The 13800-nt window shown below is 31.6% G+C and overlaps 2 protein-coding genes across 2 annotated transcripts; one reads left to right on the top strand and one right to left on the bottom strand.

Moving 5' to 3' along the window:
• Positions 1–83: 83 nt before the first annotated feature.
• On the bottom strand, positions 84–8544 carry LOC146540784 (transmembrane protein 134). The gene is made up of 2 exons (XM_085203253.1): positions 8286–8544; positions 84–3180 (listed from the first exon to the last, which is right to left on the bottom strand). Exons 1-2 carry the CDS (start codon positions 8435–8437, stop codon positions 2838–2840), a joined length of 495 nt encoding a protein of 164 aa, XP_085059379.1. The 5' UTR covers positions 8438–8544; the 3' UTR covers positions 84–2837.
• Positions 8545–8768: 224 nt separating this feature from the next.
• Positions 8769–13223, top strand: LOC146540783 (putative ATP-dependent RNA helicase DDX55 homolog). Its single transcript, XM_085203206.1, has 7 exons — positions 8769–9164; positions 9614–9808; positions 9934–10412; positions 11004–11244; positions 11830–12177; positions 12701–12800; positions 13067–13223. Exons 1-7 carry the CDS (start codon positions 8868–8870, stop codon positions 13201–13203), a joined length of 1797 nt encoding a protein of 598 aa, XP_085059332.1. The 5' UTR covers positions 8769–8867; the 3' UTR covers positions 13204–13223.
• Positions 13224–13800: the final 577 nt, after the last annotated feature.

Below are 13800 nucleotides of genomic sequence, written 5' to 3'. Positions count from 1 at the left end.
ATTCAGTGTACGATTATTCACAGTTAAAAACATTACCATAAATGCATTCTAATAATTGTGCTAGGTTATAAATAATACAACTCTTCAGATTTTACTATTTTTATATTACCAATATTTACAATTTCATCTAATCAATACATACAATTAATTCCTAATTTAACTAGAGGAAAGAGTAAGGAACAATCAATTATGACATTAAGACAATGAGAAACACTAAAATCAGTCAAAAAAAATTAGAAAGCACAGAACACTTGGGGGGCGGTAACTAACTGGGTAATAAAATTAAGGTACAAAAATCTTAACAATAATATTTTAATGACTTAGTAAAACTATTATTACCGCAAAAGTTTAGATTAATTCCTTATTTATCATGTCTATAGATTTTATTAAAATATTAAATAATTTTCTCTTTACTTCAGTAAAAAATAGTTTACAGATAAAATATACAATTATAGAATGAGCAATAGAGTAAAATAAAACTAGTATATATAAACAGATATACATAAAAAAACAAGCCAAGTGCGAGTCAAACTCTCGCATGAGGCTGCTATACCATTATTTATAAAAAACAAAAAAACAAGCTTGTTGTATGAGAGCCCCTTTAGATATTTATTTTATTCTGCTTTTTAGTATATGTTGTTATAGTGGCAACCAATACATTATTTGTAGAAAATTTAACTGTCTGCTGTCTGTATTTATGTGATATAGCCTGGTGGGTGGCGACAGACGGACAGACAGCAGAGTCATAGTAATAGGGTTCTGTTTTACCCTTTGGATATGGAACCCAAAAAGCTTAAGTTACATTAAACACGTTTTTATTATCTATTGGATACATTAATATTTAACCAGTACCTTTCTTGTAGTACTTTTAGAGTAACCGAAAAATATAAAAGTTTTACAGTTTTTATTTTATAATTTTTGATGATGTTTGAAATGCAAATGTACATTAACACTCAATGACGAAAATTGATTCATATAGGCACAGGGAGAAAGTTTTTAAAGTGGCAATCAAGCTACCAGATGTCGTATTTACAGTCAGGTGTTATGCCACTGTGTCCTAACAGCCTCGAAGGTTTATTAATCATATTTTTACATGAAAGTATGCCACATTTCATTCCTCCCAATGGGAATCGAACCTAACGTTGCGTTTACAGCCGCACCCTTGTGCCCTTGCGCTACGACGGCCTAAATAACAATAACAGATTAATTATAATAATTAGATATAATGACATTTGCATGTGAAAATATTGCCAGTAACTGTAGAATTTCATAGAAATAATTTTCTATGCGCGGTTTACAAAAAGGTATGTTATACGAAAATTATTAAGAACAAAGAAATGCTCAAACTGAGTTAAATAATATAATCAACTGTAGTCAGAAACATCAATTGACATTAAATTTAATAGTTAAATTAAATTCTAGTTGATGTGTCTGGTGTAACTCTTCGCCGCGTGTCGCGCTATGTCTTTTTAACAGAGCTTGGAAATGAAAAGAATTCATGCCCCTTTGTGAGGATCAAATAAATCTTAAGGATTTTTTTGATGTTTAAAATTCATACATCATGAAGTATGAGAGCCAATTTCAAGATGAAAATTAATAAATTTAGGATTTTCTTGATGTTTACTTAAATTTACACACAGCGGAGTACATTATTTCAAAAAATGTAACGAAATAAAAACTTCTCTTTCTGTTCTTATCAAGTAACAGAGATAATACTACTACACTGTCTATGGCGGACAATAAAAACTTATTTACCTAAGTACGTTATTGATAACAAATGTTTATTTTGCTTTTTTATCTCGACTTTTATACTTTCGCTAAAAGTATTGTATGTATAATGACAAAACCATAAATTCTTAGGAAAAGTGAAGATATAAATAAAAATAATATGCTTTTAAAATATTAATGGCATGTTAATCTCTATTAAATAAAACTACTTTTTCACGTATTTTTAATTTTTGTTATTTAGTTTTTTTAGTTACTTTTTTGCCATCAGTGAATAGTAGCTTTATTCAATATGTGTGATTCCAATAAATAAACGAAAATAAAATAAATTAATTAGTACCAAACAAATAAAAATTGTTAGTAGAAACTTATAATTTTTAAATTTTGCACAAGATGTAAAATAAATATAAAAAAAAATTAATCACTTATGTATATTAGAGATCAATAACTACGATTTTATTATGTTAAAAAACTAAAAATAGAAACAACCTAGGCATTTAAATTATAAAACGTGGGACAAATTTCACATAAAAAAAAAGAAAACCATTTACACAAACAAAATTACGCATGTGCCTATAAGTATACTGCCTAACAAAACTAGATATTTCAATATCTATATATAGATATTGACTAGGCACTTCAAGAGTTTCTAAATACGTTTCCCCTTTCGGGCCTTAATTTAAATAATTTAATAAGTATATTAATAAATGATTTTATTATTATTATTTTTTTAAAAGTATGATTCACACGATCGAGCCAATTGCGGTTCAGCTTAAGTCTTACAATTCTTAAAATTAAATCAAATTCTAATGGTTTGACGCCATCATATTTCCCTGTAGCTAATTGTTTACGAGATGAAACAATGAATCACAGCTGGTTCGAAGGTGTGAATTAATGACTTACATACATACAAAATCTTGGACAGTATTCGTTTAGAAAATATGTCAAATGCAGGACGAAATAAATACAGATTCAATATATCACTAAAGATTCGCGGGTACAGATAAAATAATTCGATAACTAGCCCTACAAGATGTTTTCGGCGACAATAGGTAATAGAGAGCGCGTCAATTTCGTTTTTACTTAAACAACTTAAGATTTACATAAGGAAATCAAGTAAAAAGTGGGAGGTGGTAGAAATCGTAGCCTCTTTGGCCTCGGGCGGCTAACCAGATATAGACCACATGGTACGCGCCAGGGACGAAGCAAATCATGCCGGCGACGAAGAATACTGCACCTTGCAGCCCATTGTCGGGCTCCGCCACAGCGAAGGCTCCCATACCCAGGAGACCAACGCCGACCAACAACAGTATGACCGCGGCACATACTGTTTTCCAATTTTCCCTAACTTTCGGATGGTTCCAGCAGTAGAGAGATTGCGTCGGTTCTACGTATTCGTGGATGAGTGAGTCTGAGTCACGTGACGTCGTGTCCTCTGAACATTTGTATGTTTTGCTGAAATAATTAAAAAATAAATTGTGTTAGTTTACTATCGTTAACTTCACAATGTATCCTGCTCACAGCAGGGTAGGCAGAGGGAACCTGGGAACCACTAAGATGTTAAGACACTACGTGTTGAGTGGCGGAATTAAATGCAGCGATTTTTGCAGAGCGAGGAAATTAACATATTAAATATTGCATTTCCCCGAGTGGAAATCGAATCCACAACCTGTCACGTTTACAGCCGCACGCTTATACACCTGCGTGACCTTGGTCTCGCGCCACAAACTCACTATCGTTAAACATCGGTTAAATTAGCTTTAAGTAAAGGAACAAAAACAACTTGTCCATAGAAGTAGCTTTGAAAATGATATACCCTCATCCTCGCTTTGATAACGAGGCAAAGAGCGCGGCATTGAGTTCCGCAACTGAACACACAAAAAAAAGAAAAGAAGAGAAAAGTTTCCAATATTATTAAGGTTTTTTTTTGTTTTCACAAATTGTTATTGATCTTTTATGAGTTGGCGTAACATTATTTCATCTAAGACATCTAAGACAGTCATCTTAATTAAGGCGCTAAACCAAGGTCCTTTTACAAAATATTTCAATTGTACCGATACTATTATGACGCATCTAGGAAGGAATCTTGAAGTATCTACTATCTACATAATATATTTAAATGTATGAAAACATCTATTGTTTTCTGGCAAAGGTGCGACGTTGGTTTCTGGCACCAAAAGGGTAGTGTCTCTAAAGGAAAACGCTGTTGATTATTCGATTCATAAATTATATATAGGTATCTCAAAAATGTGAAGAACTAGTGTCATAGACACTCTTAACTCTTAACACTGCTACATACTCGTTTATAATAAAAAAAACATTTTATCAAAACTTTTTGTTATCGCTTAGCTAATTGAATTATTTAACAACCTTTTACATAGTGAGTCAATGACTTAAACGAAAAATATATATTTACACTTTTCGCCGTTATCTGCTTGTGCGGTAACCATTACATGAATTATGGTATTAATTTTATACCCACTTGATAATTATTATAATGTTGATATTTAAATAAGATGTATATTTTGCCAGAATGTTTGCATGCTACCTACAGCTATATAAAAAGAGGTTTTCATATGAATAGAAAAAACAAAGTAAGCTAGTTTCTATTCCTTATCTGCAATTTATATAGGTAATAGGTATATATATTTATATTTGACTATTGTTTTTTTACTGAATATAAACAAAAAATATTTAATTTATATAGGTATTATGTGTGATTCAAAAAATGTGACAAAACGAAAATTGTTTATGAAAAACAATGAAAATGGGTAAGACATAAAGTAACACCTTGCTGTTGACACTGAGATGTATAATTATAATAAAAGAAATAGTGGTTTCGATTCGACCCAGAAGTAATTCTATATAATTATCATTTTCCTCGGATAATATGAAGTCCAACTAACTAACTCACTATCAAACACGATATGCCTCTAAATTACCAGAAAGTGCTTAACAAAGTATCACGTTACTATGATATCTTGATTACCCCATAAAATGCTGATAAATAATTTCTCTTTTATATCTTTACGTATTAAGGAGCCGTAGGTTCCAATTCTGTTACGTTAAACTTTTCATATTATGAATTCAAATATTTTCGCACTAAAGTAAATTCGTAATAGAAAACATAGGCCTATGCTGTTTTCCAGAATTATATTTTTTTCAGATTCACCCATAATGCCGCATATAGCAGGATAAATGAAGAAAAAAATAGTGTATTGACACTAATTTTTTCTTCATTTATCCTGCTATATGCGGCATACACAATGGAGTATTGACTCCATTCTCAACTCTCCGCCCGAATTCGAGACATTACATGTTATGTCGGGGAAGTTAACGTGCAGAGCTTGAAAATAAAAAAAAATCATTTACGTGAGGATCGAACCCACAACCATTACGTTTACAGTCAGACGCTATTTTACTATTACACGATAGCCTGTCATTCTAATAACTCAACAATATAAAGAGTCACATTAGTCACTGCAAATAAATGTGCAATCCTTAACATATTGTGTAAAAAGTATATTTAATTACAATACTTTATTGAATAAATCTTCAGAGGCCAGTCATGGCGCAGGAGCACAGGTGAGTGACTATGAACGAGATAGTTTGCGGGTTCGATTCTCATTCGAGGAAATCAAATATTTAATATTTTTAATTCGGAGGAAAATGGGGAAAGAGTGTCTCAACACTAGGTTATCTCTGCCTATCCTGCCTGTGTGAAAAATACAGCGTGAAGCTGATATAACAAATCTTCTACTTACAGACGTCTAATACAACGAGCAACGTAATCTCATAAAAGAACTCAATTTACTTTTAAAATTTAGATTTCAATTTGATAAGAACCTAAAATAAAATTAGGCAACGAAATGGCGCAAAGATAAAACAAAGCAATAGAACGTACGTTTTCATATTTTTATTCATTTTAAGAAATTGCGTTTTGTATTGCAGAACCCAACGCCGCAATGTTATCTAACGAAATCAAATGTAATTCCGATTAATTAATTATTTCTTCGAACAGGATCGGAACCCAGAACTATCGCTTATATTTATCCAACAAAATTTATTGCATTCTATATAGCTTCAAGCGGTATCCCGTACACAGCAGGGTAGGCAATGGCCACCTATAGCTAAAAGAAATTCCTCTTTCTTCGCACAATACTAAATGCATTGCGTGTTGAGTAGCGAAACTCAACGCCGCCTTTTGCCTCGACATCAGGGCGAAGAAATTAAAATATCAAACAAATAATTTCCTCGAGTGTGAATGGAACCCACCTGTCGCGTTTACAGTCACAAGCTTGTGCCTCTGCACTACGACTGGCCTCTATTGCATACTAATATTAATATTATCCAAATATTATGGACTTTTGATCGACGTTTCGATATTGATCAACAATAATGACCTTTAAATTTATTAATGCTAAGGCATCATAAAGAGCTACCGATATTACCTAATGTCAGGTGGAAAAAAAAGGTCGGCAACATACATGGTACAAGCAAAGTGGCCTTTCTAATACATTGGACCGAACATGATTATGTTTTTTCTACATTTTTTTTATCGTGGGGACTCGAGTGGGTTATGTGGGATTCATGGGTCGGAAGATGTAGGTCGTCCACACTACCCACTAATACCTCACCGTGCTCTCTCTCGACAGCAACAGGCTGAGAGTACGAGAGCCAAGGATTCTTCCATAATCCTGGCGGCCATGTTTTCATAGAATGGCGCCCGTTGTTATTAACCGCTCTGAAGTCGGAGATCGATCTTGAAATGTCGTTCTCTTTCATAAATTATATATCTATCAATAAAAACGGCATCTCAAGATCGATCTCAGACTTGAGAGTGATTTATAAATACGAACCTTAGCAGTTTAACTAAAAATTTTAATGTGATTTGACATTAACCTATTAAGATAATGAATATTTCGTAATAAACATAGAACAATGATGATTATGCAAAAATGTAACATTCGGATAGTTATAATGTTGAATAAGTTTAGGTTTTGTTTATAATTTTTTTGAAATTTGTTAATATACATTTAATTATGCATTTTGCACATCATTTTGAGTAGGCATAAGAACTAGTGATGAATGCATCATTCCTTTTATACTTATTTTTATACCTATACATTATTTTAACAAACTGAAATGACAAAATAAAAATATTTAATTTAAATTTAAACAGTTCCTCATGTGGGAACTGAAACCACAATAACTGACTATTCAGTATACAATCAGACATAGTAGCTGCTTAATGATGGTATTACATTAGTTCATTGGATAAATAATAATTTCTATGTTTATGTATTAACTTCAAATAAATCTTATTAACCAGCTTCAGTAATTACATTTTTCAGTTTTACATTATATTGGACATAGCAGGGTAGGTAGAGAAAACTAATGAAAAGGCACTCCGTTCTCCACTTTCTAAAATGAGACGTTGAGTGTTAAATTGCAGAACCCAATACAGCACTATGCTATATTGGAACAGGTAAATTGATTGTGTGTGAAGACAACTCAAAACTATCATGTTTATAATGCTAAGTGCTTCTTCTTTTAGTACAGATTGTCTTTACACTATGTTCTCTTTGTTAAATTTTGGCTTGATAAAAGCTACAGTTTTTTTAAAATGTTATATTGTTGTGTATGTTGAAGTTATAATCCAATTCTCCACAAGAATTGCTTATTTGCAGAAAAATTAAGGCTTACTAAAAAATAAATTGGATCTCATAAAAAAGCATCACAAGTAAATGCAAAAAATTCAATCAATACAAAACTTGCCAGCCATGAGATAAAAAAATTAGAAGGTCAAACCAATATGGTAATTTAAAAAGATATGAAATGAAATAATGTTATGTAAAAAAATACTTTCTTGTTTATTTTTTAAACAAATATTTAAATTTACTAAGTCATATGACTATGCATTAACACTATTCAAAAAAAATGTTTCACTATCAATTGTTTAGTAAAATATTGAAATTATTTAATATATTGTATATGTATATTGAATTATATATATTGTAAATTTCATTTGTGTTCCCAATCTTATATAAATATTTTTTTAATGTAATGCTAAACATTAAAAAAATATTTATATAAGATTGGGAACACAAATGAAAGGGTATGAATGAATCACACATTAAGCAAGCCTTAATATTCTATAAATATACCCGCTGTGCATGTTAATAAGGCTTCCTTATTTGCATCACATAATCTATTTATCAAGGCTAAATAAATGTACTTTTTTAAAATAAAGCAAACTGATTTTTCCAAGCCATTGAAAACAAATTACGGAAATACTTGTATTACAAAGACTACCGTTGTTTGTTAACACACTGGTTCTAATAAGTATTTACTTAGTATAATTAGCGTGTTAGAAACTAAGCCAGATCTCTGGGGCGCTAATAACGGCTTTGCTACAGTTCAAAAGCCTTTGCCCCACTAAGATTAATCATCAAAGGTCATGAACATTATGGTAGTTTAGGCATGGTTAAACAGTAATTTATATAATATTCTAAATGAAATGTTATAAGGATATATAAGTATAGGTGAAAAACAAATACCTCGCTATATAATCGTTTCCATTCTTAAATTTATTCTGTAAAGGGGACCTATCGCCCGTTGCGCCGTACACTTTTATAGCTTCATCAGTCTCCTCCTCGAAGGCGTCGTCAATAGAAAATCGTTTATCACTATTGCCAAACGGTCTAGTCATTTTAATAACTGTTCCTAAAGTGTTGGCGATATAAAAGAAACATAACAACGCAACGTACGTTAAGTACAAAGACAAAACACAGCTGTCAATTTATCATATCAACATGCGCCATATTGATTATTGATTACAATGCGTTTTGAAACCAAAAGATTTCAAAATCGCAAATATGATTTTAAATATCATATTTTATAAGTAATACATATAAAACAACAATAACTTGCAGCATTACAATAATAGAGTATACGGTACTATATTATTTCTAATCTTCCACTGTCCATTTTAGGACAGACATTAGTTGTCATTGTCACAGCAATTGTCATTCGTACACACGCTACATTCTACAAATGTCAAAGTCAAACTCATGCGGTGCAAAGCAGTATGTTTTCATTTAAGATTTCATTAATAAAAGTGGTAAAAATACAAAAAGAAAATGGTTATTAAAGTGTGGTCAAAAGTCACACCTGCGCTATCACTGCCAGTGTTAAATTGTATCAATAAGCAAGGTTTTAAAACGTTAACTCCCATACAGGCGGCTGTTATTCCTCTTATCTTGTCTTGTAAAGATGTAGTTGCTGAAGCTGTAACAGGATCCGGCAAAACGTTGGCCTTCGTAGTTCCTTTGTTAGAAATGTTAATGAAAAGAGAAAAAGAAACACCATTGAGAAAAGATTTTGTATATGCTGTTATTATTTCGCCGACTCGAGAATTGGCTACGCAGATATTTATGGTAAATTCAAATATTGATTAATATTTCATAAGGTTTTTTTTTATTTAAGACAAATTTTAAATAAAAAATCTTAAATGATCTCAAATTTATTACTTTAAATTCAAGGTTATAAAGTAATTATTACACAATACACACATTCTATATAAGTATTATATTACTATGAAAGGTTTAGACCTTTTCTAGAGTCATGTTTTATCTCTTGCCCTTTAAGTTATGGGGCTTTATTGACTACTATTCTCTTAGCTGGTAGTAGCTTTCTGAACAATTCTTAGCTTTTTTGCTTCACTGTGTATTCCACATTTAGCAGAGTAGACAGAGGGACCCTACAGTTAAAACCCTGTCTTCACAACACACTATCCAATGTTTGAGACATTGCAAGTTTACGGACACAATTCAATGTCAAAAATAATAATCTAAAATCATGTTGTTGTTTTTACTGTTTTTTTCAGGTAATTCAACAATTCTTAGAAGAACCTGAGTTAAAGCATATAACTCTATCATTATTGGTTGGCGGCAGACCTATAGAAGCTGATGCGGAAAGTATGCAAAAAGGTGCTCAAATTGTTGTGTGTACTCCTGGGAGGTTTCAAGATTTACTAGCAGAGAGAAAATATTTAAATTTGCCTGGAAGATTAAAAGATTTGGTATAATATACATAATATGATTTTTATAGCATTGGAATATATCATAATGCAAATAAAATATACACTCTATTAATTATTTATATAGACATTTATTTATACAGTATATGATTTAAAATTATTTTCAGGAATTTCTAGTACTGGATGAAGCTGACCGGTTACTAGATTTAGGATTTACTGCAACTCTTACAACAATATTACAGTATTTACCCAGACAGAGGCGAACTGGTTTGTTTTCGGCGACACAAACTAAGGAACTGCAGGATTTGGTCAGAGCTGGTCTAAGAAATCCAGTTTTAATAAGTGTTAAAGAAAAATCTTCCATTAGTACTCCATTATCTTTAGAAAATTATTACGTAATTGTCGAACCACAGGATAAATTTCTATTTTTACTGAATTTTATTAGAAATAGAAAAACTTTAAAAGGTTTATTCTTTTTACCGACTTGTGCCTGTGTCGACTATTGGGCTGATGTGTTACCGGTATTTGTGCCCGATATAAAAATATTTTCTATTCATGGGAAAATGAAACAAAAAAGAAGCAAAATTTTGGAGAATTTTAGAGCATCTGATAATACTATTTTATTGTGTACGGATTTATTGGCAAGGTTAGTGATAATATTTTCAAGTTCTTAACATAGCTATCTTAACAAATTTAACTATTTATTTACATATATCTATAGCTATAAGATAATTTTTATATTTGATATATACTTACATCCTTAATAAAAATACCTTCACTTTTGCATGTCCTGCGCTAATCAGATAAAGCTAAGTTGCCCTCATCTCAATGTTTTACTCTGCTTCACCTGTATATAACGGCTTTGTGTCGCACATAGAATAGGTAGAGAGAATCTGATGTTCACTCCATTCTCCACTTTTTATCAGAACGAGTGATGTGTGTTGAGTGGCTCTTTATCTTGTCAAAATAAAGAAATAAAAATAATTTGTTCCCCTGAGTTGGGATCGAATCTATAACAGTGTTTATAAATAGTCAGGATAGGCCTAACATTTAATGACCATTTTTTAAACTGAAATAATACTGATGCATTAAGGCAATTAGGACTTGCACAATAGTTCATATTACTAATAAAAAAAAACTCTATTCTACATCGTTAAAAATTTAGCTTTGTAGAAGTTTTTATTAAATGAATGTTACTAACTTATGTTTTATCAGAAAATTTAATTATTTTTTCCAGAGGTCTCGACATACCAGAAGTACAATGGGTGCTTCAATGGGAACCTCCAACCAGTCCAGCGGCACTAGTTCACAGGGTTGGTAGAACTGCGCGAGGTGGGGCTTCAGGTTGCTCCTTACTCCCATTGCTGCCAACTGAAGACAGCTACGTGCCATTTATAAAGGCTAATCAGAAAGTGGAACTGACAGATTGGAGGGAATCCAGTGATGACATAAAGATTACTCAGAAATTGAAGGATAAAGTGAGTTTTTGTTTATTCATAATTTCTTCAATGGAAAGTATCGTCTTAAATAGAAGATCTTATCATAAAAGGCAAGACATCTGAGCTCTTTATTACCATTGCCGCCAACTGAAAACAGCTACATCATATGTCAAAATGTCATTGTGTACTGTCTTTTAAAGCCATTCAGAATGAGAAATTACACACTAATAAATTCGAGGAAATTAAGTGATAATATTCAAATTAGTCGGAAGTATAAAATACAGATAAAACAACACAATTTTATTCAATCAGTGCCAAAAGGCAATAAATATAAAAATGATTTCAGCATTATCATTTTTCCACACCTTCTGTGTTCTTAAGACATAATAAATTATTTGAATCTAAAACTCCAGCGGCTTAAAATAATTTTGCCAAATCACACCGCCATTAAAATAATAAAAAAAAACAAGTACAATCACTTTTTTAATTTCTCATACTTTGAGAACTAACTTTGTGACATGAAAAATGAAAATTAAAACAACATTTTATCAATCAGCTCAATTGAAATTGACAATTGCATTCAATTAGACAAACCTCTTTACCATAAGATTGATTTACCAACAGGTACTAACAATACTACACGATCAACAAAAAAAAGACAGATCCGTTCTAGACAAAGGACTAAAGGCTTTCGTTTCGCACATACGGGCATATTCTAAACACGAATGCAATATATTATTGCAACTAAAGGAACTTCCTTTAGGCCATATAGCAACTAGCTACGGTTTACTCAAGTTACCTCTAATGCCCGAAATAAAGGAAGAACATAAGGAACAATTTGTGGGACCTAAAGATAAAATAGATTTTAATAGTATACCGTATAAAGATAAGCAAAAGGAAACCAGTAGGTTGCAGAAGTTGGAAGAGTATAAGAAGACTGGGATGTGGCCATCCAAGAAAAGAAAGAAAATGGTAATCGATATATTACGTAATACTATAATACGTATATATAACTGGAATATATATTTTTCTAGGCCAAGACACTTTATTCCTTTCATTTTCCTTCCTTCCTTTATTCCTTTTCCATTCTTTATTTTAAACACACTATTAGGTAGCAGACTTTATCTTTCTAAAAAAAGTGTATGAAAATAATTCAAATTAAAACAACCTTAAAATAACTGGTAGTTTGTGAAGTTGGCTTACAGACGATTACTTTACGTGATAATGTCATAAGAAAACATTGATGAAAAATTGTATACTTGATTTAAATTGAATTATTATCACTGAATGATCTTTAATTTGAATAATTTTTGCAGAAGTTCAAATTATTATTTTTTCAATAATCTTTTCAATCGTTTGTTTCGCGCTCTCGCTCGCACGATCGACTCAGGCAGAACGTGACAAAGAGACGTGCCTCTTCGTGTGTACAGCCGGCGTTCATCGATTTATAAAACGTTATCACGTCAATAATATAAACTATCCATTTAATTTACAGGTAAAAACCAAACCATGGGAACAAACAAAACAAAATAAAGAAGAAAGGAAGGAGAAAAGAAAGAAAAGGAAAGAATTAAAAATAAAACACAATGAACAAGGTAACAATTATAAAAATAGAAACATTTATATTTAATGTGTTACAAATTCATGCTAGATTAAAAAGTTGGATTAGTGTATATTGGTAGCGATTCTTTTATCTCCAAGACGTATTAAACGAAGCGTAAACCACTTTTTCTGGAAATGCCGTCCTCTTGGACGTCCATAACTTACCATAACGAAAAGGCATTTGTACACATTTTGCTGTGAAAATGTTTTTTGGTGGGTTAACTATGTTATAAATCTTTTTTTATGATATTTTTAACAGGTAAAGGTAAGAAGAGGAAAGCAGTGACACAAGAAGAGTTAGAAGAGTTGGCAGCCGACGTGGCTTTGATAAAGAAATTGAAGAAGAGGAAGATAACTAATGAACAGTTTGATCAAGCGTTTGATGGTGATAAATAAATATGTTGATATAAAGAGGTTATAAGTTTTTTTTTTCTACATTTGTCCAATTATCCAAATTCATTCCGTTCTATTAATTGAAGCTACTTCGGATTTTAATGATTATAGTTTTTAGTTTCACGCTGTACCCCACACATAGCAGGGTGGGCAAAAGGGAACCTGTTCTTAAGACACTGTTCCCATAAGACCTTTCCGTTTCCCACTTTCCGCCGAATTGTGGAGACATTGCGTATTGAGTGGCGGAACTCACAGCTGCGTTTTGCTTGGTTACCAGAGGGAGGAATTGAAATCAACAATATTTCAACAATAATTTATTAAAGCCTAGATAGTAAGCAAATCTGTCTTAATTACGATAAAATGACATTTTTGTTTCTAGGGTTAAAAGATTTCTTTGCTTTAGAGAGAAGTTAAAACCTCAGATGCATTGCGTTGTTTAAATGTGATTAGTACAAAAATATCCTGATAGCTGTATCTCATAAACAGGAGCTGCTAAAAAAAATATGAGGGTAGATTTGAAATTAGCAATTATTATTCGAAGTAGTAAAATTTTAAGTATTTGGCTCAACAAAATTGGTACATATTTTTATTAATTTAAAA

Source organism: Heliconius melpomene, chromosome 2, assembly GCF_056956725.1.
Source record: "Heliconius melpomene rosina isolate 202511_hmr_F chromosome 2, ASM5695672v1, whole genome shotgun sequence".
In the NCBI taxonomy this organism is placed as follows: domain Eukaryota; kingdom Metazoa; phylum Arthropoda; class Insecta; order Lepidoptera; family Nymphalidae; genus Heliconius; species Heliconius melpomene.
The sequence above is the reverse complement of the archived record's forward strand: the minus strand, read 5'-3'. Positions and strand labels throughout refer to the sequence as shown.

Excerpts from the sequence above, each read along its gene's own strand:
- LOC146540783 (XM_085203206.1), top strand. The coding sequence starts at position 8,868 with ATGGTTATTAAAGTGTGGTCAAAAGTCACACCTGCGCTATCACTGCCA. Across the intron at positions 12,178-12,700 it reads CCAAGAAAAGAAAGAAAATG|GTAAAAACCAAACCATGGGA; the intron begins GTAATCGATATA and ends TTTAATTTACAG. Across the intron at positions 12,801-13,066 it reads AATAAAACACAATGAACAAG|GTAAAGGTAAGAAGAGGAAA; the intron begins GTAACAATTATA and ends TATTTTTAACAG.
- LOC146540784 (XM_085203253.1), bottom strand. The coding sequence starts at position 8,437 with ATGACTAGACCGTTTGGCAATAGTGATAAACGATTTTCTATTGACGAC. Across the intron at positions 3,181-8,285 it reads GGAAACGATTATATAGCGAG|CAAAACATACAAATGTTCAG; the intron begins GTATTTGTTTTT and ends TAATTATTTCAG.